This window comes from Taudactylus pleione, unplaced genomic scaffold (genome assembly GCF_031769625.1).
Source record: "Taudactylus pleione unplaced genomic scaffold, aTauple2 ptg000446l, whole genome shotgun sequence".
Taxonomy (NCBI): domain Eukaryota; kingdom Metazoa; phylum Chordata; class Amphibia; order Anura; family Myobatrachidae; genus Taudactylus; species Taudactylus pleione.
Window position 1 is genome coordinate 2,717,130 of NW_028284848.1, and position 25,314 is coordinate 2,742,443.

Genomic DNA, 25,314 nt, shown 5'->3' on the forward strand with positions numbered 1-25,314 from the left:
GAATGATGGTGGCCTCCCTGTATCTTTCTGATAAAATGATCAAGATTGCAGCTATCCATAAACAGCTGCAGAGAGGGAACACCATCTTTACTTGTTGTTAAGCCGAGCATATGCTTGGTTATAATTTTCCTTTAACCTGAATGTGAGGAAATGTTGTGCTTTACTACTGAATGTGTGACTGCAATGCAAGTAGCAATGTTTTAATCATTGCGTACATTGTGTGTTAGTGAGAACATATTACTGGAGTAAATGCAATCACCCGGCTATTTATTGTGGTTGACTGGATATAAATTAATTGAAAATGTTGCACTGACTCATGGTTTTGAGATCTTACCTACATCATGTTTCAATTTAAACATGTGAATATTAGAAAATGAAATCTGCACTGATCCTCTTTGTATTAAACTATTTGTATATCTCTAATGCCCTTGTGTTGTTTCCACTTGCCAGAAAAAATAAGTTCCCTTACATATGAAGGAATGACAATTAAGGGGGGGGGGGTGGTGCTACCCTGCTCACAAACAGATACGCTAATTTACAGAAAAGAAAAACAGTGAGACTGTCGGGTGCACTCTACAGTAAATGTAGACAGAGTAAGGTTCCACTAATGCCGTGTTCTTACATTGTAATTATTTTTATTTTCATTATTTTTATGGCATCTTTCTTATAAAAAATAACCTTTGTTATTGCTTTTTTTTAAAAACCTCTATATAATATTGTTAAAAAAGAAGAAACAATTATATACATAAAATGATAGACATGTGTAAGCAGTAAGAAAAAATGTGATTAAAAAATATCCTGATTATACCAATGGGTCACTTGTGTTTATTAAGAGTGGTCAGAGTTATAAGATCTATGTAGATTTGTCTGTTAACTTGTTATCAATGTTCACAGTTTATTATCATTCAGAACAGAGGAAATCATCAGTATTGTGAATCATTAGCTACATTTGTTTCACTTATGCCTGTGAATCAAAATATTTCTAAGTATCTGATACAATTCTGCTACTTCTCAGGCTGACTGTGTAAGTTTTCTTCAGCTCAAGTAAAGATTCACTTAACAGTATGCTGGTATTGCATGTCTAAATACTGTACATCGTACACCTACTGTGCATAATTCACCTAATATCAGATTGTTATACCCATATATCATTATACCTCATGTGTTTCATAATATAATCCCTTAAAAGAAATATGAGCTTTCTCTTAATAAACACAGTGACCCATTTTTATAATTAGGATATTTTTTAATCACATTTTTTCTTACTGCTTACACATGTCTATCATTTTATGTATATAATTGTTTCTTCTTTTTTATAAGAAAGATGCAATAAAAATAAAAATAATAAAAATAAAAATAAATACAATATAAGAACACGGCATTAGTGGAACTTTACTCTGTCTACATTTACTCTAGAGTGCACCCGACAGTCTCACTGTTTTTCTTTTCTGTAATTCAATTTAAATACATAGGGAATGACAGGTAGTTGTACACATGTGCTGTATGACACAGCAAACAATCAGACATTTGCTTTAATTAGGGGCCGTTTATAGAGGTTCAGTCCAAACATGCTACATGTGTCATTGTGCAGGATGGTCAAATTTGGACTGTCCCACTAAAATCGGGTGATTTGGGAGGGATGATGCAGAGCATTGCTGAGCATGTGAACTTTGTGCAGAAATAGAAGTGAACCTGGTCAGATATATACATTATGTGAACCTTGTCAGATATTCCTCACTGTTGCAGAACAAGTGCTATGATGCACCGGACTGTTCAAACCCACAAAACAAATATAGTCTATTTTGCTGGATCAATCATTAAGATAAAAGAGAGGAGATTGGGCCTCAGGAAATTATAAGTCTCGCTCCCTGCAGGTGCAAGTATACTGCACATATAGGGTAGATGTATCAAGCCTAAGCCTTCTAAAGAGAGAAGTGGACCAGAGGAGAAATTGCCGATAGCAGCCAGTCAGCTACCTATCACTTTATAGAATGTACTTGATAAATGCAAGATAAAAGCTGATTGGTTGCTATGGGCAAATTCTCCACTTGTCTACTTCTCCACTGTTTAGAAGGTTTGATACATCTCTCCCATGAGACAATGAACAACAATAAGCCAATGTATTTAAAAAAAATCAATTATAACATGTGACACTAATGCTGGGTACACACTTGTTGATATATAGTTTGCTTGATCAACGAACAATATATCTCAAGTGCATCGGTGGAGTGTACACCCGATTTGTGAACGATGTCGTTCACAGACATATCAGGTCGGCCCTGCAGCACAGTCAATATCGATATACTGGTACATCTGCCGGTGTGTACAGGCAACCTGCTGACCACCCGTACAATTGCTGCAGCCACCGCCAACACTGACTTCTTTCCAATTTTAAATGCCCGCCCAGTTGTGAGGTCAGGCCATTATGTGAAACATGAATGGGTGTCCAACAAACAGTATATTTAGAAAAAAAAACAGAAAAATGTAAGTAAATTTGGGGGGTGCAGATATGATAGTAAGTAGTAAGGGAGGGCTTAGTGGCAACGTTCTGACTTGTGAAAGGTAAATACTTTGGCTGCAGGCCTTGAAAAACGCAATAATTGTGCAAGTAACATGTACATATGGGAAATCACTGGGCTCAGTGTGTACCTGTGTATATAGATATGCTGTAGCGAATCTCTTTATAGATAGCATTTACAGTCTAGATTTACTAAAGCTGATTGCTGATTGGTTGCTACATGCTACTCTACTTTGCTAGTCAATAAGAGTCTAAGACAGCAGCACATATTCATTGTTTCTACATATGAAAAAGAGTTAGACAATGCAAATGTGATGTGAAATACAAGTGTTACAGATACCAATGTCTGACATGGCAGCAATTATCCTGGACAGAGGCCCTATTATATATCCACCGGTTTACTACTAGTGGCGCATTGATAGCCATTTTATTTAAGTCAGTTTGCACATGGGGAGGTAAATGTGCAGTTCTGAATAGGGCCCGTTAAACCCGATCATTGTACATCGTGTTCTGTTTAGTAGTCACACAAACATGGCACATTCCTTTGTTCACCATGGAGAATTTACATGCAGATAAAAGGAAACAAATATATTTATGGAACGAACAGGAACAGATGCTAAGAAGAAATGCTGGCGGTCTGTGGTACATTGTTCCATCCTGCTTCGGCTTGGGGTGTTTAACTCAGAAAATATGGTTTTATTTCCATTAAGGAGAATAAACTCTAATAATAAAAAGTGTTTGTATTCCCTTAAAGGGGAACTGTGCCCCAAGCCATAAATAGTGATCTTGTATCCAGGGTTGTTTTACCTTCAATGACAGCTATACATTCCATCATGGATTACTTCCACAATGTGTCATGTGACCAGAGTGACATCACTACTCTTTCTATATATAAGGGGTGGATACGCCAGGATCACTGTAAAATAAACAACTCTACAGATAGCAATTAAGGTTTCTCCTTAAACTGCATGCAATTCCAGGTACTAAGTGGTGTGAATGTTTAGAAACCTGTTCAGTACATGTTATAGTTGTTAGCTTTAAACTCTGAAAATGGTCAGGTGCTGAAATAAAAGGGAATGTCTGTCTCACCTGATTCAGTGCTGCCTTCTCTGGTTGGTATATCTGTACTTTGCATTGTAGTTTCAGCTAAAGCAAAAACAAGCACAAAACCATGAAAAACGCATCTAGAGATCACATGATTTGCTGCAATTTGTAAGTACCTGGAGGCCTTCGCTAGGTGAAACTAAAAGCTCAATAGTTTTAACATATAATATCTTAGCAACATTAATAGTGTAGATTATATTTGTATAATTGCTGAGCAGTGATGTTCAACCTCCATAAGTATCATTATTATAATTATTATTATTATTAGCATTTACTTATAGGGTACCACAAAGTTCTGCAGTGCCGTAGAAAGCATTGACAGAAACAGGGTAAGCAAAGTTACATAATTACATGGGACCAGCAAATAAATATACTGTAACATGTGAGAGCATAATTCCATGAGTATACCTATCGGCTTTGATGCGTAATCTAAAATTAAAGGAATGAATCAAGCGGAGGGAGGGTCCTGCTCTTGAAAGTTTATACTTTAAATGGTGGTGGTACTGTGCAAATACAAGAGGGTAAACAAGGTGGGAGGCAGTTTTGATGGAGAATTTGAAGCAATGATTAGCATTTGTCTCTTTGTTGTGTAAAGTGTGGCATGTATGGACTGCTGGTAAACAGTAACTGAATCAATAATTCCTACAAGAAAATATAAGTTGGTCAATGCTTGAAAATTAGCCATGCAGCAGCACTTCCATATAATGACATTTCAGGTTTTATATTGTGCAAAGTGGGAATTACATGTGTCTGTATGAAACAGCTTTCAAATGAACCATTTTTGGTAAACAGATAACATCGAAGTCACTGCTCATCTCAGGGGACTCATAATCTAGTACATATTAATACCCAATTTGAGCAAAATTTTCAAAGCAGAAACAATATCCACCAATTGCAAACCCTAGAAAATAACTTTCTTGTATAAAATTTCATTTTTAAGGCAAGGTGAGATTTTTAAACAATATGTTTAACCAATTCAAATACTTATATAAAGAAATATTGCTTAGATTTAATACAAATTCATTGCCGATGACATCAAGGGTATACGTTTACTGTAATATACTTTGATGTGAACTGAAGCTGGCATAGATTAAAATGAGATTCACACTTAAGGTGCTGGTAACAATTATCAGGGGCTTGTGTCAATCATGTGTTTTTTATTAATTTTATAGCCTACGTGGACTAAATTATCCCAAATGATCTCAGTCTGACTATTGGGTTACAAATGAATGGCAGTCTGTGTAAGTTGTTGAAAATATTAACAGGTGTAATATAACTGAAAGCAATCAAAGCAATTATTGGATTATTGCTTTTACAACAGTGCTGGGAAAATGGAATATCCTGCACTCTTGTCCATCTTTCTGTTTAACACAATGAACTTTCAAGCCAGGGACTAAAACGATGTTTATAATGAGCCGGTAATTATTGTGTGAAAAAAAAAAAAATCCATTGTCGTTATACCATGGTGATACTTAACAAGAAACATGTGGCTTAAGGTCACAGTATTAAATGGTTCTTATTAAGTTCCAGTTAGCTGGGTATATTTTCCAAGAAGTTTGTGCAGTTTAACTATGTTGATTTTTTTTTTTTTTACAATGAAAATTAAATTAACATTGGGCGATATTTGAAACCCGTCTTTTGTTGTTATGTTGAACCCTGCCAACACCAACATATTTCCGCTTAGTATTATTTGAAATGCCAAGCTTACTTTAATAATATGTGAGGGCTTGTTTAATTATAATGATCTGGGGTCCACACATATAAAGGTATATTTCCAAATGTTAAACATGTTAAGATTTGTAAAACAATAAGCAGGTGATGTGCAAACTTTTATGTATTGGAGCCAAAACGGATGACCAAAGAACTTCCGGGCTTAGTGTTTAGTAATCCGTCGCAACTAATCAAATTTTTGTTTAATTTATCTAACATCTACATGTGATCCGTACATTGGGCCTGATTCAGAGATGTACACTAATGCATTCGCAGCTGTTGTGTGCAAATATGCTACTGCTGTAGCCGGCTGGAAATGCCCACCGGCCCACCAGCAGCTTAGCCGGTCCAAGCAAGTGCGTACAAATATGCAGCCGCCATCGCAGACCATCTGAGTAGCCCTATAGTCATGCAAAATGACAGTATGAAGTGAGATGTCGGAACCACTTTATTTGAGTACAGGATCGCAGCTGCAGGCTACAACGCACCCCGAAAAGGGTCAGAGCACATCTGCGTTTTTTTGCCGCTGCTCCCTGTCACCTCCCCCAAATGGTCTCTGATTGTAAATTACTTTGCAAAGTAATTCTCACTACGAGCGGCATCGCAAAGGTACCTTGGCATGGGCACAGTCATGTGCAGTCTATCCATAATCGGCCCATAGCAACCAGTCAGATTCTAGCTATTATCATGTTAAGTAGAATCTGATTGGTTGCTATGGGCAACATCTCCACTTCTAAGAACCCGCACTTTAGTAAATATACCCCATTGAGTACATACTGCATAGGCAGGTCAGTTGAGAATATGTGGTTATTATCTTTGACAAATCAAAGGTTGATATGACCCAATGATCTCATGATGTTCTGTTATGCCAAACAGCTGATTTAATGACAGATAACAGACCAGTGATACCCAATATGATAGCGTCATTATTGGTCACTCAAGGGCTAATTACTGACTAATTCCCATAAGTACCCATTTCATGCAGCAAAGATAAGGTGTGTGCCACTAGATGGCTTACTGCAGCTGTTCACCTAAACTCTTAATAACAAATAAAATTGGACTAGGAGTACCAGAATTACTGCACCTGTCAGCCTGTAGTCTTCACTTGTTGTACTGGGGCAAATTAGCTGGCCATCCTCACAGTCTTTATCATCAACAATTATGTTCGGTGTGGTAGGAATTGACGTAGGTACTGGAAAATAAAGTTAAAGTATTCAAACTTTTCTCTTCATGAATACGTTGCTTACATTTCATGCTGATCTCACTCAGAATAGTCAATAGTAACCTAACAGAGACTATGGTTTAGTAATCTATCTATTGAAACATGTTTATACATCAAAACCACACAATTTAAAGAGTTTACTGGCTCAAAATGCGTTGCTAGCTAGAAGCTAAGCATTTACATAGTACAGAAAGCTAGTATAGTACATCATTTATGCCTATTGCACTATTTACTTACCAAGAAGTGTGATGGTCTTATGTGTTCGCTAGCTTTGTTTTTCTTTTGAGGAAGTTAAAACACTTTTGAAAGTTTTACTCTTTTTTCAGAAATGACCTATTGCTTTTTGTTCTGGAACGGAATCAGATTTTTCTATATCTCCTCTAAGCTTGTAGGCTCCCAATAGAGATACTACTGTACAGCTTGGTGTAGTTAATGTAATGCCAAATTCCTGTCTTTCTTTGTAGTGATAAGAAGAGCAGATGCCCTCTAGGTCTGAATACATAATAGGCCTCAGATCTAATACAATTCTTATGTAGCTGATCCAAAAAAGCACACGTCGCGGTTATGGGAAAATAATGTTCTGTGATTACACTGTAGTGACGTCGTTTTTCCAATGTGCTCAGAATTCATATTTTCCCTATTTTCTCTCTGAATTATATATCTTTTAGAGACTATGGCTTTTCCTAGCTCACAATGCTGTACGATACTATGTCTCTGCTGACATTGATACATTAACCAGTTAAGTGCAGGATGCAATGTGGTCATTTACTTGAATGGATGCTAGACCCCTCCAACAATATACATTAGCTATAATGACAGATGCAAATGCCCATAATGGGCCATCTACAGGATATGGAAGTAAGGACATTGTGTGGAAAATTAATATCTCTTCTATTAAGGACTGTAAATCCTAGAAGATTGGCCATAGGATAGATTATCAATGAGGGAACACAAAAGCATTAGCGATAATGTAACTCGGCTGAAAGGACAATAAATATATATGACAGGCCTAATTCTTGGCAAATAGAAATAGGGATGTATATGCACATATAATGCATGAATTGTGCACATATGTGAGATTGGTTACCTTCAATTTCACAGCCCAATAGTTCCAGTCGTAAGCCCAGACCTGACACAGAAGCTCGCTCAGGAATTATACGGATATATCGGGTTGATATGGGTGCAAAGGTCCGCAATTCTGGCGTATCATAATTTACATTGCCTTCAAATGTCTACAAAGATGAAACAGGGTTTATGTCAATATTTTAATACGTTTTTGATGCAAGCTTTATATTCTGTGAATATAGATGAGCTAAGTAGTCATGATAGTTCTGCTAAAAAATGGTTTTAAATGACCTTTTGGATGAACCAATAAGAAATTCTTAATGGTAATATCCTTGATCTTTTGACTGAATAAAATCAGAAGTCTGGGAAGCTCAAACTACCCCATATTTATTTTATTATCACTCAGTGGAATATTCACAAGAGTCCATGTACACTGACATGTCTGCTAATGCTGCTTTCAAGAATTCTATTATTATTCTTTTAATGGTGGTTCTAGGGCCGGGCAAGCAGGGCTTTTACCCGGGGTGCTGTAGCCTGAGGGCACAGCTACATTCACCCTGCCGACGCCGTCTATTCTGATGACGCCCGCTGGCTCATGACCGCGGCCCCACAATTACTGTTGTCCTTTTTTTGGCAGCCATGGAGCTAAGGCTATGTGGTAGCCAAAGGAAACTCTTGCCCTGAGCTCCGCAAAGTCTAGAACCGGCCCTGTACGCTTCATCACATTAAGTAAAATGTGAACAGCTGTAAAACTATAATACTAGTGCGAAGAATCATGAAAAATCTGTTCACAAATGTACCCGTTCTCAGAGTGCCATGAACAACTGCCTGCTTTGTCCAACTATACTGCCCTCGTACGCATGGGTATTACATGCCAAGCTTTTACTTTACTAATGTTTTTAATGCTACTAAACGCATGTCATTTGGTTTGACAATGGAATTCGTTGATTCCAATATCACCCAATTGTATTGTAACTTGCATTTGGGATAGTTGCATTAGCATTGGTGCAAGGATACTATTAATACTCCTTCCTGCACTCAATGTGTTTTACTCAAGTTAAATGCATTGAAGTCAATAGAGTGATGTTCAATAACCTAGTAAATGCTAGCATGCATCTACTTGTGAAAAACATTTGAAATACAGATTCACTGGCATCTGAACTTGTATTGAAATGCAAATCTTACTCCAGTGAGCAGCTTTATTTAAGTATTAAAATCCACTCTAAAGCAATTTGTCATGTAATAAACGGACATTTGACTATAAGTGATCTGCATTATTAGCACGCAAGCCAAGCATGTTCATTACTTTACATTTTTAAACTTCATCCCTAAAACTTGACTGACAAATCATCCCTGAGATTGTTTAAAATTCTCTTTTATTAAAAAGATCTTTAAATATTTGACATTAATAATGTCACACATTTAAAAGGACACTATTGTGTAATATGAATATTTCAAACAGATCAAAGCATTACATAGACTTTAACTTGTATTAAGCTAATCATTTTGTTCTTTGATTCTAGGCCACATAATCTTCAGGCTTAATTTGTAGAAGCCATAACTTAAACATGTGAAACTTGTTTCAAATGGAACCATCCCCAATTATTCAACACTATATAACAAGCTACTTATATATAATGGACATTTCCTAAACTGCACCAGAAAAATTACAGTCTGGTTGATTACTATGGGCAGCACCAACAACTGACTACAGGGCCGTAACTAGGGTTGTGCGACCAGGGGCACCGCAGGGCAGGGGGCACTGTTTTCCCCTGTCAATGTTCCTGTTTATTAACATTATCACTTGTAGATTCCTCTTCTTTTATCCCCAGCATCTCCTGGCCTCCCCTATCTCTTCCCTGACCCTTCCCCATTTTTTAGGTGCACTATCTTATGTCCCTATTTAAAAAATGGGGTGTGGGGGGGGGGGGGGGCGCCAATGCTTTCTCTGGCACAGGGTACCAAAAAGTCTAGTTACGGCTCTGACTGACTACGGTATACAGGAATGTCAAAGACTTGTTACAAGATCTCTGTTTTTAAATTCCTATGGCCAGTGCCTTGTGTTTTGGAAGTCACTTTGTATCACTTGTACCACTAGACTGTAAGCTCAAATATTTATGGGAAAAAATATCAAACTAACTCACCATATAATGCAGCATACCATTCCAATATGCATCCAGTCAATGTAAAGAAATGGGTAATGGGGCACTATTAATAGTGGAATAGAGGAAAACCACACATTGTAGACTAACTGTGCAGCAAAAGTGTTTCACATTGAAGGAAAATAGATGGAGCAGTTACAGTTTAGTGCATATATTCCTAAACTACTAATGTACAGATAAGTGGGTGGGTCACTCTCAGGTCAAGTCATGTAGCAGAAGTAAGGGACAGTGTTATATATAAGATGAATAAATAGAAAAATGCATTGCTCAGGGTTGCACTGAACAGCATTTCACTCATTATAACCTTTTAGCATGGAACGATTATTAGAATCGATATTTAGTGCCATATTCAATTTGAGGGACTTTTCACCATCATCGCAGGTTTTCCTGGGGATAAAGTATCGGGTGCGTGCCCGCGTATCCCCATACTCAATTAGGAATCAGCGAAAACGGGACCCGGCGGAAGCTAAGTATCAAAAAGTCCTGTCACTGTTGGGGAAATCAGCCTGTCACCCCCCAAAAGATGGTCTGACATGGGGGATCACTATGGGTACCCCCAAATTGGCCTGCAAAAGGTATTTGGGGTTTAAAACGGCAGTGGCAGGTGCTTTTATGCGGGTTTTAAACAAGTGATGAAGAATAGCATTTAGCTTCATTTAAAAAAAAAAAAATAACTAGTCCCATCAAATTTAGGGTACATGAAAATGAGTGCAAGCATATTTTTAAGCCCCTAAAGTGAACTTGAAAAAATCTTCAAAAATCCACCTGCCGAAACCACCCACAGTCTAGAAAGCACCTGCCGCATACTTGGGAACCCCTCCGGAGTCGATTTTGCTAGTTTGGAAGATTGTCTCTCAATATTTTTTTTGTTCACCCCCAAAATGAAAGTACATTTATTGGGGTGTCCTGAGGAACTTTTTATGATTTTTTGACACAGATTACTTTTAGGGAACATTCCAAGGGGTGCAGGGTACTTTTTTAAGTCTGCACCCCAAAACCCCAATTCTGCACTTTTTTTCGCCACATATTCAGTGGTGAAAACTTATCCCCGATTTTTCACAAAGACTTTTCGCACCTGCGAAAAGTCTTTGAAATTGAATATTTGAATTGAAAATTGTCATCAGTGATAAATTATCGCCGATAACCCGTATTCGCAGCCTAATTGAATATGGCCCTTAACCTTTTAATTTCCATATCTGTCTATATTGGTGCGGATGCAGGTTTGGTGGACTGGAAAGTGTAGAGAATTAATTTTAATATGCTGAAATCTATTAATGATGAAAGTGACCACAGTGGTGTTTACACCATACATTACACTACTTACTACACAAATACTAACCTTACAGATATTTGTTAGACATGAAAGAGATGCTGTTGCAGGTCATGGTCACACACACCCATACACAGGATATCTACCATCCGGTTATTGGCCCTTTCTCACCTTCACTTTGTTCCTGCTGGAGTCCATGATCATTTCCCATTCAGTCCCATTATTGCTATAGCCGATCTTGAATTTTCTCATGAACACTTTGTTTTCCTTGAGTTTTCCACCTTGAATAATAACACCGCGCACAATTTTCTCTTCTCCGAGGTCAATCTGGAGCCACTCCTTGGTATAAGGGTGGTTGTTTGCGGGTGGTAGTGCCCAACCAAAGCGGCTGGTCACCAGACGGGCATACTCAGGAATCCAGTTGCGATTTTCCTGGTTAGAGGCTGTAATCTGAGAATCGGATATAAGTCCTGAAACCATCCCCAACATCCCAGAGCATGGATAATCTGCAATATGGAAATAAATGAAATACTGACATTGTACACCATGTTTTTCTTTTTCTTTGTGCTTGCTGAATACTGCAGAATTTACCTATAAGAGAACTCTGGATGGTGGGTTCTACCTAGGCTTTATAGCAATATGTGCTATGCTACACATTGCTATAAAAACCAATTGTTTGTACTATTGCACAGTCCCATTATCTCCTCCCAAAGATCTGTAAATCTTATTACATGTGTGATATTAAACAAGGTGCGGGCATGGTCTACAATCAATGGGCAGAGTGAGCTTTGTAGGACTGATTACTGATAGAAAGCCAACAAAGGAGAGAAGAAGCTAAATTGCATGTACTGTATGTGCATTAATGGACATGCTAATATAACTCAATGTATGCTACTGTACATTCATACTGTGTATTCGACCCAACTAAGCAAAGAGACATTGAAGACTGCAAGTAAATGTAAATATACAATTTTAAGACTGAAAGCAGAAAGGTAAATAGCTGACAAAATGTGTTCTCCTTAAACTTTAGCTCATTATGTTACTATAGGCTGATGCCTTCACTTTCCGGAGCTTGGTAAATCCGAATGCATAGCAGCACCCATAGACACCAATATGGGCTGCATTTGGGGTCGGAAATGAAGGGACCAAAGCAGATATTGGAGATATCTGCTGTGATCCCGTCATGATACATCTGGGGGATCCTTAATATATGCAGGTACCCACAGAAACCTGTTTTCGGGTATATTCCGGAAAATATTTAATGATAAATAAGCCCTTAAGTGAGCATTAAAGTGATAGAAGAGGAAATCTGTTGTGGAGTTTAATTTAAATGAAGGTCTCTTATAGCAGTGCATTTTTTTTACAGGTGAACTACAGGTCCCAGTAGGATCTGTGTGCCAGATCATGATGGCTCTTGTAGTTTTACAAGAACTAGCATGCCCAAATATTTTATGAATGACAAGTCTTCCTGTTCAGCATGGGGCTGGAAATCCTGATGGGAGGAGCCCGTATTTTTTTTTTTTATGGCTGGGACAAATTTTCCTAATTTTCATAAAATTTTCCTAATTTTCATTCCAGTGCTGAATAGGCTAGGGCTGGGGAATATTATAGTAGAGGGACCCCATACTGCGGTTTCCATTTTATAGTGATCCTGGACAATACTTGCCAACATTCTGGCAAGTATTCTGCATGGGGCAGCCAGGCCAGCATAGCGGGGGGGGGGAGGGCATGGTGCGGCATGTGGAGTGTGTGGCCGGGGACATTACCTGGCAGTAGGGGCGGAGCAGGAGGCGTGACCACGCAATCGCATCATCATGATTCTGCCCTCGATACACAATGCCGAGATTACCGGCAATGTGAAGCAGAGGCCGAGGCCATGATGACGCAATTCAGCATGAATCGTGTCATTGCCCCCCCTGCTGCAGGCGTGTGTGTGGGCGTGCAAGGGAGGGATACGGGGGTAGGCGGTCGGCCGGGAGACTTGCGGTTTTTCTGGGAATGCGGCCGCCCAGGTTCTTGGGTGCCTCCCGGCTGTTCCAGGAGAGTAGGCAAGTATGTCCAGGAACTGTCTAGCCTAGTGCTAATAGTGGCTTTTTCAGGGTTACCACACGCTGTTTGACCACCTGGGTGTGACGTTGCCAGCCTAGGCTGTGTGCGGTGGTTACACTTTGTGGGGAAGGGCACACTTTGTTTTATTTTTATTTTTAACATGCAAAGAGCCAATGCAAATAGCATCATATATATAAGCACCCACAACAGACGCACCTACTGACAGACATATCACAAGCTTCTTTAGGTCTGCATCTGACCGCATTTGCAGTTCCATGTAGTTACTATATATTGCCTATGTGTGAATGTCTCTTCCCAACACTGCTCACAATACACCTGACTCTGCATTCTCGCATTTGTTTGCATATTTTTGAAATCAACATGCTCAAAAAATTATTGTAGTGTACACAGGGGCGCTGAGGGGAGTGGTAGAGGGCAGGTACTGAGTACCAGGTTCTCGGTCTGTTGGAGGGGCCGGTGGGGACCCAGGCCTGCTTCTGAGGGTGGCAGTGTAATGTGGCCACAGATTTGGACTCCCCCCAAGTACCCCAGTCCTGAGAATGTCTCAATAGCCTTGAACATAAGCTATGTAACAGTCTGCATGACCCCCATAAAGATTAATCACAACAATATAGGCCAATAAGTAATTCATAGTACGTAACTAACTAAGCAAAAAAATACAAATAGTATTCAACTTTACCCTCTAATTACCTATAGATATGCAAAATGCTTAAATAAACTGAAATAAAGGGCACCACACAAACAAGGGATCAAATCACAGTTTAAATATAAATCCGCCATCATATTTTTCCATCTGAGAACTCTATATAATAAAGAGAAAATGCTGGAGCTATAATTGGTAGTTTAATAACATTTTCAAGACTATGGGGGAGATGTACTAAGCTTTGGAAAGTTATAAACTACCAGCCACTCAGCTCCTAACTGTCATGTCACAGGCTCTGTTTGAAAAATGAGTTAGGAGATGATTGGTTGGTAGTTTATCACTTTCCAATATATCACTTTCCAGAGCTTAGTACATCTGCCCATTATCACTTGTTAGTCTGCTAGTAGCTTATTTTGGAGATTTTGATGTTCTGCACAAAACAATATTATAAATGCTTTTATGTTTTGCTTCAGCTGTAGAAAAATAAAGCAAAGCCCCCTAAACATTTTCTTAGTGTTGTGTATGCATGACATACAAAATGAAGCTATACAGCTGTGCTCAGGTGTTTATATCACAGTAAATGGATACCTGGGGACTGGAGATGGTGGGAGTCAGGTGCAATCAACTCTTAATTGCACACACAGGGGCCTTGAGAACATCAGCAATACAGTTCACTTGGTGCTAAATTGGCTTGCTAACTCAAAACAATAACGTTGTATGTAGTGTGTGTGAATATGTAATTGTATCAATTAATAACAAAAGGTGCAGTCTCATCAGTGTGAAGGTAAACTACAAAGTTACCTTGCAAACACCTCCAAAAAAACAAAAGCAGCAAAACATCATTTAGAATTGTTGTCCTGTTTTGAGTTGTGTAATTTCCAAGGGAATAGTATACGGTGTTAGCCAAGGAATTGCATTACAATGTGATTGAAGGGTAAGCCACAGTTATACCCCTTTTACACCAGAGCAAAAACGCAGGTTTTTGCTGGGTCTACCCGGGTCGTAGCTCAGTGTAAAAGGGTCCCTGAAAAATAACCCGGGTCAAGTGACCCAGCAATCCAACCCAGGTATCTACCAGGGTCGGACTCAGGATGGACCTGGGTAATGGTGCAGTGTAAACGGCGCAACCCGGGTTATCCAACCTGAGACATGCCTAAAATGAGCTGATTGGTGGTTGTGGAGCAGTCACCTCCCACTTTTTATGACCTCACAAGTTTAGCAGGGCAGACCCAGGTTCAGTGTGAACGGGGCTGACCTGAGAATAACCCAGATCGATGGTGCTGTGTAAACAGTCTCTGACCTGGGTCTGACTTGGGTTGGAACTATGGACCTCATTCAGAGTCGGTCGAAGTGTCCGCACGGTTGTACGGAAAAAGGGGTCGGATATGCAAATGATTCCCTCGCAAGTTGCGTCCCTAAGTTCGGATCGGTAGTTGGCCGACCAAGGGGAGGAAGCGGTCGGAAGACAAAAAAATACGCCCCCTTCTCGTACGCATTGCACGTCATCTCCGGGCATATAAGGATTACGGCACTGGTCGTAGAGTTTAAGGTTGACCATACCCTCTCTTAAGCTCTACGATCATGTCAGTGTAAAAACCTCCCATGTCACATGTGCCATGACGCTACTTTGTTAATTATGCACTCCCATAATCCGTATGCACTCCCATAAAACGCCGTTCGCATAATGAGGCACGCCTGCGTTCGGATCTCCACTCCCCCGTTTTCAAGCACCTTCCCCTGTTACCACCCACAAACGCCTCCATCTGTCACTCAAACTACCGACCTGGCTGTGTTCAAGGAGAGAGAAATTTCTGATCGTAGCGGCTAGTTTGCGCACGCGCATTGCGAACTTTACGCATGCGCAATATAGCGAACATCGGTGGCGTACGACCGTGCGGCCACAACGACCGACTCTGAATGGGGTCCAATGTCTCAAAACCCAGGTCGGACCTGGGTTTTTGGTGGAAAAGAGGTATTATTGTGAGGCTGATAGAATATCTGTTATTTTACCATTAAAATGTTTATGATGTTAATACTATAAGTTAAGATACTGTATATCATTCAAATGTTTAGTATGGGTTGCTTTTACTAAAGTGAAAGTTTTTAGAAGTGGAGATATTGCTCATAGCAACCAATCAGATTCTACTTAACATTTAACTAGCACCTTCTAGAACATAATAGTTAGAATCTGATTAGTTGCTATGAGCAATATCTCCACTTCTAAAAACTCTCACTTTAGTAATATACCCCTGAGAATCAGGAAGATATGCCTTTCAGATACTTGTATTATTTAAGGAATATGTATGTTGGCGTGTTTTAAATGTTACTATAAAAGTTTCTTGAACCATTGATAGAAAATCTCCCTGACGATAGTAATGACTGTATTGTGTGTAGTTCACAAGTCTGCCTTTATTATCCACATATATGATAAAGACAGAATCATTCCTTGTATGACTAATTTTTAAATTTACGGTTAAGTCAAAATAAGTTCTAAAACCAACAAGTATAACTAATATGTTACAAACATGCTATTGTTACCTGTTATTTTACAGCCATAGATTTCAAATCTCAATGAAATGCCGTTCTCCCAAGTCACAGGACGGAGTCTTATAAACCGGGTGATGACAGGCTTGGGGAATGCTCTATAAATGACATCGATGGGGTTGTTGTTTCCTGTAAACAGCTGCAGTAACCAATAAAGATCATTAGGTATTCACGGCACTAATTACAAGTCATTTCAATATTTTGTAATGGGAGTCACAACGAAAACAATATCACTTAAAATGTACTTGTCACACTAACACAGTGGACGCAGACATATTGGCCCTCATTCAGAGCCGGACGCTATTTGCGGTCGTTCGTTTAAAAACAAGGGGTGGCTATTCAAATGATCCGTACGCACATTGCAGTGTGTTCACACCTCTAAGTCTGAATGAACGAGCAAAACATACGCTCGTTTATTTGTTAAAAACGCCCCCTGGCCGCACGCATCCTACGTCATGTCCGCTATTTATTAGATTAATCGAGTACATCGACCAGCGTATGAACTGCTCGCTATTCTTGTGGTTGGTGTTTGCTACCACAAATTTGCGTGCAGTTCTGGCTATAAAATAACCCAGTGACGTGGTCAATGCCGCTGCTGTTTTAAATATACACACCCATAAAACGCCCGTTTTGACCTTTAAGCACGCCTGCGTTCGGATCTCCACTCCCCATTTTCAAGCACCTTCCCCTGTTACCACCCACATACGCCTCATTCTGTCACTCAAAATAGCAGGCACTCGCTATATAGCGTACAAAGGATTTTCGGCCGCACTGACTGGTTCGCGCATGCGTACTAAAAAGCGTACGCATGCGCAGATGTGCAAACATCGCTCGGAACGAGCGTACTGCCGCTAACGAGCGGCTCTGAATGAGGGCCATTGTGCGCTGACCAAGTGTCCAGCCTACCAGCTCACCAGGGACGTCTCTGAGACATGAGTTACCTTGTGAATCCTGCCTGAAGTCTGTCACCGATTCCTAGTCAGTTGGGAAGCTGCACTTTATTGCTCAGCCACGATGCTTCTATTGTGTGTTTTCTATTGGTTAGATCAACAATATCATACCAAGAGCCATATCCAATTAGCCCCGAACACTGTTCGGGCGCAAATTGATCCCCGCGATCAGCGAAAAATGGGGATTTTTCACTGATTATCCCCGATATTTTTTTTCTCCCTATCCTATTATTTCGCCCATTAACACATGGAAGCTGCGATAAGCTTGCGGACCTATGTGTTCTCACCCTTTTTTGGGCGAAAAAACTGCATATATCGTGGATTATTTTTCGGGACACATCAGGTCCCGAAAAAAAAAAACCCTGATAAGTGCCGTTGTCAGGCCGACTTCGGGGGTTAATTGGATAGCCACGAGCAAGCCCAGGGCGAGCTAATTAGCTGCGGTAATGTACCGCGGCTAATTGGATAAGGCCCCAAGTATGAATAACTATGCATGGCTAAGTTTACTAAAGGTCGGTTTTGCTTTTTTTAAGCAATTTTCCCTCTGTTTTGTAAACCAACCAAAAGCGGCCATTTTTCTAAAGTCAAAACCGATGGAAAACCAACCAAAAACCTAACTTTAGACCACTTTAGACTATCCGACCAAAAAGTCAATGTTTTTACATAGACCGCTATAGAATCTAGAGATTTACTAATGGTCAGTTTTAAAAGCGCCCAAAACCTAACAGCAAAACTACGGCAAACCCATCCAAACAATAGACCTGCCAGAGGCAGACGAGTTTGGGAGAAGCACTGCACAGATCACAATAATCTGTGCAGGCTTTGTTAGTGTAAACTGTAAAGAAAGAGTTAAAATAAAAAAAAAAGGCGTGGAGTCCCCCCACCAAATCAGTAACCAGTCCCGGATATCTCAGCCTGAGGTGGTCTGAAAACAGGGTGAAAACTGTGGGGGTCATTCAGTCCCAGTTGTTAGCGCCGATGCGCTCGGACCGGGTCGATGGCCCCCCACAGAGCATGCGCACGACGGCACCAGCGCCGTCACGCGCATGCGTGAGACCCGCTATGACCGACAGCGCCGGTCGTAGCGGGTCTCGATCCAAAGGGGGCGAGCTGTCGATGTTGATTGACAGCTCGCCTCGTTTGGAAGGCGGGCCGGAGGTGGTGGCAGCCTACCGTTTGGGGGAGGCCCCACTGACATCACTAGTGATGTCAGTGGAAAGCTTCCGGCTCAGACAGAGCCAGAAGCTCTCCGGGGCTTACGACAAGTGAGACCCTACCCTAGGGTCTCGTCGTAAGCCCCGATGGTCGCGATGGTCTCTGACCATCGCGACCATCACCGGAGCAGTCGTTAGAGCTGTGGGTGTTAACCCACAGCCTAACGACCGCAACAGAGGCGGGCGGTCAGGATGCAAGCGGCCGCCCAGTTTCTAAGCGACCGCTTGCATCCTCCGACCGCCTCTGAATGAGGCCCTGTGTCTGGTTCCTGCCATTTTCCTATAACCAGCACCAGGCCGAACCAGCTGGGTATTTAGAGCTACAAAATCTGGCTGACATCGACGCCAGGTTTCAATTAAAGCTGAAACCCGACAAATGATAAATAGTCTGATTTTTTACAGCAATCCGATGTCCTTATCGAGCAATTTAGGAATGTTTTGTTTTTGAACCAAAACCGACCTTTAATAAATTTACCCCCACATTTTTATTTATATATATCAAAATAAAAAAAAACAAAATAAGTTATTTTGAAATATATATTAAGAAAAAATGCAATTGGTCCTTTTATGGTGTATAAATTGTGTTTCTCTATTGCTTTTCTGTAAGCTGCAGTAATACCACCTAAAATAAAATACTTATTGGCTGCCTCCTAAGGGACATTCTTTTTATTTCAGCCATTAACAGAAGTGAGTAACAGCCTAAAATAACAATTTACCACAAATCATTTTTTATGTATTTCAACTGCTTTTTATAAACATACACATATAAATTGTGGACTTGAATGATGTGTGTTAAGTTGCTTTTTTCTATATTTTACTAGAATAGGTATTTTTCATCTGCTGAGGGGCCCTTTGTGTTTTTATAGTTCCTTTGCCTTGCATTCTAAGTATGAGTCTCCTAAGTCCTTTTAAATTGCACAGACCCTTTTGTATAGTACCGGGAAGTGACTGTAGAAACAGAAATGGAATCTATGTTTAATGACGGCTTTCAAAGGCATTTTAATATTACTTATGATCTTTTATTTTAAATTCTTACTAGTTGCTATGATTTTTTCATTTACTAGAAGTAGAACTTTGACTCTTACCAACTGCTTATTTCCATCTTTAAGTGTAATCCAGTCCTCTCCATTAGAGCTTATATCAACTTTGTATGATTTCACATAATATTTCTTATTTGTCTCCTTAGATACAGCTCCCTGGGTTCCTATTCCAGAAACGAATCGGAGTAATCCAAGGTCTACCTGTGTTATGCAAACAGAGAGAACACATTGGTTTGTTGGAATCAATTTGTGATCATCACATTAAGGCATTCATTTGTTTGACCTGGTTATAAAGTGGGTTTGTATGAGACGAGGTTACCTTGCCGTAATGAAAGCTACATCCTCTATAATTCTAGAATTTAAACTCTGTACAAATAAAGGACAGGTGGTGTTGGGAGAATGATGTAATGTAAAGTGTTATTCTTTGTACAACCATTTTATCTGCCAGGGGCCTGCCAATGATCCCAGGCCTTGGAGGTGGAGCAGCTATGTCACCTGCAACATGTAAAGATAGGCTCTGGTTTTTCAACTGGTCCCCCACATATTTGGCCACACCCCCAGTACTGTGACCTAACAGACTCCCGACGGCCATGTTGACAAGTATAGCTTTTTGGATTGGTAACTTGATGTCCTAGTTGCTCCTATTATAAACTCGCCTTCATATGCACATGCAGGAGTTGGCTGAAATGTTCTGTGCTGCTGTTAAAATTCTAACGTTCTGATTGGAGTATGTGCAACCCCACAAAACTCCTACGCCAGCTTTGAAGAATGGATACAGTAAGTTCTTGACAAGATATAAAGGAAAAACAAAACAAGTATACCTTTCTATCCTAGAGCAGATAGAACTGGGCACAATGCCTTCTTTGTATTGAAAATGGCAGAAAATAGCTGCAGAACTTAATTTTTACAAAGCATACTGAGCTCTCAGTCTCAGCAGAAGTGCAGACCAATTGTTTCCATGAGTGCTTACTTACTGAGCTAACACATCCTGCTTCCAACACTTTTATATTTAGTCAGCAGTCATTATTTACATATTAATAAAAAGCAATAAAAATATTAATTTTAGGTTTTAGAACCTTGATCCTAATTAGCCTCGCCGATGTCTTCTGTTTTGGTAATTTGTCCATATGTTAATTTTTATTATTGTATTTTGTGCCAAGACATGGGATAATACAAAAGCATAGGTTGAAAAGTATCATTATTGAATTATTATAAAATAATTAGGCGTGCAGGAAGCTTGCACACTGAAATTCAAACCTTTCCCTCTCACATGATTTTATAGTCTTCTAAGGAGTTCATGTCCCATGCTCTTTCCGGTCTGGGAGCCCTTTAGTATGTCATGCTCTCTTAGGTGTCACAGTTTGTTTGCAGCAAATAGGTTTGGGCAAGCCTAAAAATCATGCACTTTTACTAACCGACTACAAAAAACAAATAAAAGTATTCTTACTTAACTTAGGAAAGCATTCAACATTCTCTAATGTTATGAGAGTTTATTTGCAAAGCTCACAGGTTGATCACACACCATGGCGGCAGTGGTTCTAAGTAAATGTATAGACTGCATCCTTGATTAAGCTGATTCCATTGGTTCAACCCACAACATTTTTCCAACAATCCAATGTAACAACTGATCAAGAACATGTGGCCGGCCTTTTATTAAGTCCCCTCCCCCCCTCCCTGAATTTTTTTTTTAACACTGGCAGATTACATTTATTACCTTCCCATAGACAGGTCTTAATTTAGAGTTAGGAGCAAATCCAGTTCTGGGTGAAAATTTACAAACTATGTTGCAATGCATGAGGTACAAATGCAAATTTGGGAAGCTTTATTATTAAACTATAGTAGGTGCTTAATAGTTGAGCCAGGTTGAGCATTCCCCCCAAACTCAACATATAACTGCACATTTTAAATTGGCAGTGCAGCATGTTTTTTCCAAGGTCCAAAAGTAAACTTCTAACTGAATCTACTCCTAACTCTAAATCAGGCTCACAACGTAAAGCTGGGTACACACTTGGTGATATATCACTTGTTCTATCGGAGAGCGATATATCATGTGCATTGGCGTTTGTGTGTACAACGTTGTTCACAGACATATCAGGTCGGCCCTGCAGCACAGCCGATGCTGATATATATCTTGCTGCAGGGACCGCCGACACTGACATCACAACTGGGCGGGCATTTAAATTTAGATGCCCGTCCAGTTGTGATGTCAGACCAGACACATCGAGCTGCTGATTGGCAGTGTTTATAACTTACCAATTGTCTGCTCTGAGGGCAGATTGATCTGCTGACCGATCCATCAACTAAATATGTACCCTGCTTAAGGGATATGGATTGAGGTCAACAGCAAATCTGGCTGGTGAAGTGGGCAAAAAATAAAAAGAATAATTTCCGACCTTTTTGTATTACTAACTGAGTAGTTCTTTAACTTTACAAATCACAGAAAGCACAAAGTCTAAATGGAGGCAATTTATTTAACTCATTATTTAAATATCTGGCAAACATTTATAAACTGCATAAATCGATGAGGAAATCTGCTTAAGCAAAAAAAAAGAACAGAAAAGACTTGTGGACTGTTTGTGCACTTGGCAGGCACCCAGAGTTCACATAGCAACTAGAGAAACTAATTATGCAGGAATTACAGATTTTTAATTTAAGTTAATATTTTTTTTTCGCATTCCATAAATGATAACGGAAACTACGAGTCCCTTGTGAAAGGTCATGTTAAATACCATAATTACCTCACACTTATTCATTTTTATTGGATTATATTGGTATGATATTGTGCAAACATTGTCGTGCCAGCATATGAACTCATTCTTATAATTAATAGTATTATTCCAGGATTTCTGACTAATGAATTGGAAAATCGTACAAAGATTTCTCCCTGGAGGACAAAATATAATTTCATATAAGACTTGTGAAAAGCTTTGACTAGTTTATATAGAACAAATCAAGCTAAATTGGAAGATATTATGCATGTAAATGTACTGTATGTATATATTTATTTGTTTTACTCCAGGACACGATTGCTAGTCTTAACAGAAAAATACACAAATAAATAGGTCTACACGAGATTATGGTGCACTATAATTATGTAACTATAAATTTACCATAACACTAAACAATACATGGTGAAACAGGTCCTGATCTAAAGCGCTTATAGTTAGAATAGATAATGGTAGTCCTACAGACCTGGTTACATTAAATAAAGTGCAATACTTAAAAGGACTGCTAATCCTCACATTTTGCATGTTCAGATATGAAACAAGGAAGTAAAATATATTGTTCTGTCCTATTTTCTCATAAAAGTTCTGTTATAAAGGAAAGATTTAATGCCCCAAAAGCTAAAGCTACTCGCACATCTTTAAGACAGTGTCCTGAGAAGATCTCATACAGGTCAAAAAGTTGATTGTGCTGTCAGATCAGTTACAGTGTTAGTCCTGCCCATGTGTACGAGTCAACCAATCCATGCACTGCATTTGTACACAGCAAGCTGCAAAGCTGTCACTGAAGCTCTGCTGACTTAGGTAGGAATTGACCTGCCTTCTTTATTTATCTTACTAATACACAGCTATTTATAGTCATAACAATGGCTCTTTAAAGTGGGCTTGTAACATACGCACAGCGAAGGCAGCCATTTGCTGGGCTAGACACATATTCAACCTTTCAATTCAACAGTGACCTCATTGAGGCATGAGGCACAACATAGATGCCTCCACTGTGTGTAGAAGGTGAGTCATCAGTAGACCATAAATTCCCGTCAAACAACCACATTTTTAGAATAGTTTCTGGAACACACCATACATTGCCTAGCCAATCTGGCTCAAAATTACCAGTTGGCTAACAAGAGGTCATTGACGTACTCTGTATGCAGTTTTATACTGATCACAAGGCCTGCAATATTGGTCCCAATACTGCCCAAATATCTCAAGTGACCCAAAAATAAATTCAATGTCAGATTGTACTCTGATCAAATCTATATGAGACCTGTAAATGCATATGTTTACTAGCTGTGGATTTCATCCTATTTATCCCAAACACAGCAGTAACATAGTTTATGGTCTCCATCTACTAATAAATATGATGCTAGCTTATCAAAAACATTCTATTTTATATATTACAAAATCATTTGTTATATCAAGCATCTGCATAAGCAAAAATGAGGAATATATTATTTTTGTTGCATTTTTTTCATTATTTATTACAAATCCTATTAAATAAGAGAGCTATACAGAAAAAACAGGGAACGTGTTGTTTTTGTTATATGTTGATACATTGTTCCACTGAAATGTATCAGAAAACACTAATTATGTCTCTCTCTCGGGGACCAATACAGTATAACTGGAGGAGAGGCGGCTGTAGACTCAAAGCTTATGCTACTGAATATAGCTGCAGATTAATTGCTGGCTGATTATAATGTATCACAATGTACAAAGCACTTCATTCCCTATGGTACTAATAGAGCAAACATCTATTTTACGCCTGAAGTGCTTTCCTCATTTTCATGCTTGTATATATGGCTTACATTAACAAATATTAACCTTTTATGGTTAGTTGGTGTCACCCTTTGCACTTAAAGGGTTTCATTGTGTGAATCTTGGTTGGTAGACATGGAACAGTTCTTTTACAGTGAAAGTGGAGACCGTTATTTAATAAAGTACAGTAGGGCTTGCCCAGTACTCTGGGATCTGCTAGGCAGCCCCCAGCCTCTCCCGACACACAGTGGATGACGCATGTATTTGGTGTAACCCCTTCGGATGCTGTCTCCCGGTGCGGCCTGCACCCCCCCTAGTGATGCTACTGCTGCTAGTGACATCAAGGCAGAAGGCAAAAAGCTGTACATCTACTAAAATATCTAAAAGGTAAAGGTATTGCCAATAGTAACCAGATCATGCAACAATATAGCAGAAGAAAAATAACTAATGGGTAAAGAAAAAAATGTCTGATATTCATTAAAACATTGATGGTGCCTAATTAGCTGGTGTTTTCTGTTGCAAGAACTACTTACATTTAGTAAATGTAACGTAGCTGTCTGGGCAATTAGGACCTCATTCAGAGTCGGTCGAAGCGGCCGCACGGTCGTACGGAAAAAGGGGCCGGATATGCAAATGATTCCCTCGCAAGTTGCGTCCCTAAGTTCGGATCGGTAGTTGGCCGACTAAGGGGAGGAAGCGGTCGGAAGACAAAAAAATACGCCCCCTTCTCGTACGCATTGCACGTCATCTCCGGGGATATAAGGATTAATCGAGACCATCGGGAACCATCGGAACTGGTCGTAGAGTTTAAGGTTGACCATACCCTCTCTTAAGCACTACGATCATGTCAGTGTAAAAACCTCCCAGGTCACATGTGCCATGACGCTACTTTGTTAATTATGCACTCCCATAATCCGTATGAACTCCCATAAAACGCCGTTCGCATAATGAGGCACGCCTGCGTTCGGATCTCCACTCCCCCGTTTTCAAGCACCTTCCCCTGTTGCCACCCACAAACGCCTCCATCTGTCACTCAAACTACCGACCTGGCTGTGTTCAAGGAGAGAGAAATTTCTGATCATAGCGGCAAGTTTGCGCACGCGCATTGCGAACTTTACGCATACGCAGTATAGCGAACATCGGTGGCGTACGACCAGGCGGCCGCAACGACCGACTCTGAATGAGGTCCTTAGTCCCACCTTGTTAACAAACCGCACTCGATATTCGGCTAACCTCTACCCACTTTGTTAAATTATCTTTGTACATATGGCGGTCTAAAGGAAATAATTCCTGTGACTGAACTTATAGACAAAATACCTTTTGAAAT

At 39.8% G+C, this 25,314-nt stretch overlaps 1 protein-coding gene across 1 annotated transcript in view; it reads right to left on the bottom strand.

The window, feature by feature from the left end:
- Positions 1–25,314, bottom strand: part of NRP1 (neuropilin 1) — a 166,858-nt gene that overhangs the window by 16,174 nt on the left and 125,370 nt on the right. Inside the window, exons 8-13 of the mRNA XM_088447968.1 lie at positions 19,558–19,713; positions 16,303–16,447; positions 11,223–11,557; positions 7,642–7,786; positions 6,417–6,524; positions 3,608–3,664 (exon numbers count right to left, since the gene is read on the bottom strand). Coding sequence (XP_088304094.1) covers positions 3,608–3,664; positions 6,417–6,524; positions 7,642–7,786; positions 11,223–11,557; positions 16,303–16,447; positions 19,558–19,713 — 946 coding nt within the window. The remainder of the gene's footprint in view (positions 1–3,607; positions 3,665–6,416; positions 6,525–7,641; positions 7,787–11,222; positions 11,558–16,302; positions 16,448–19,557; positions 19,714–25,314) is intronic.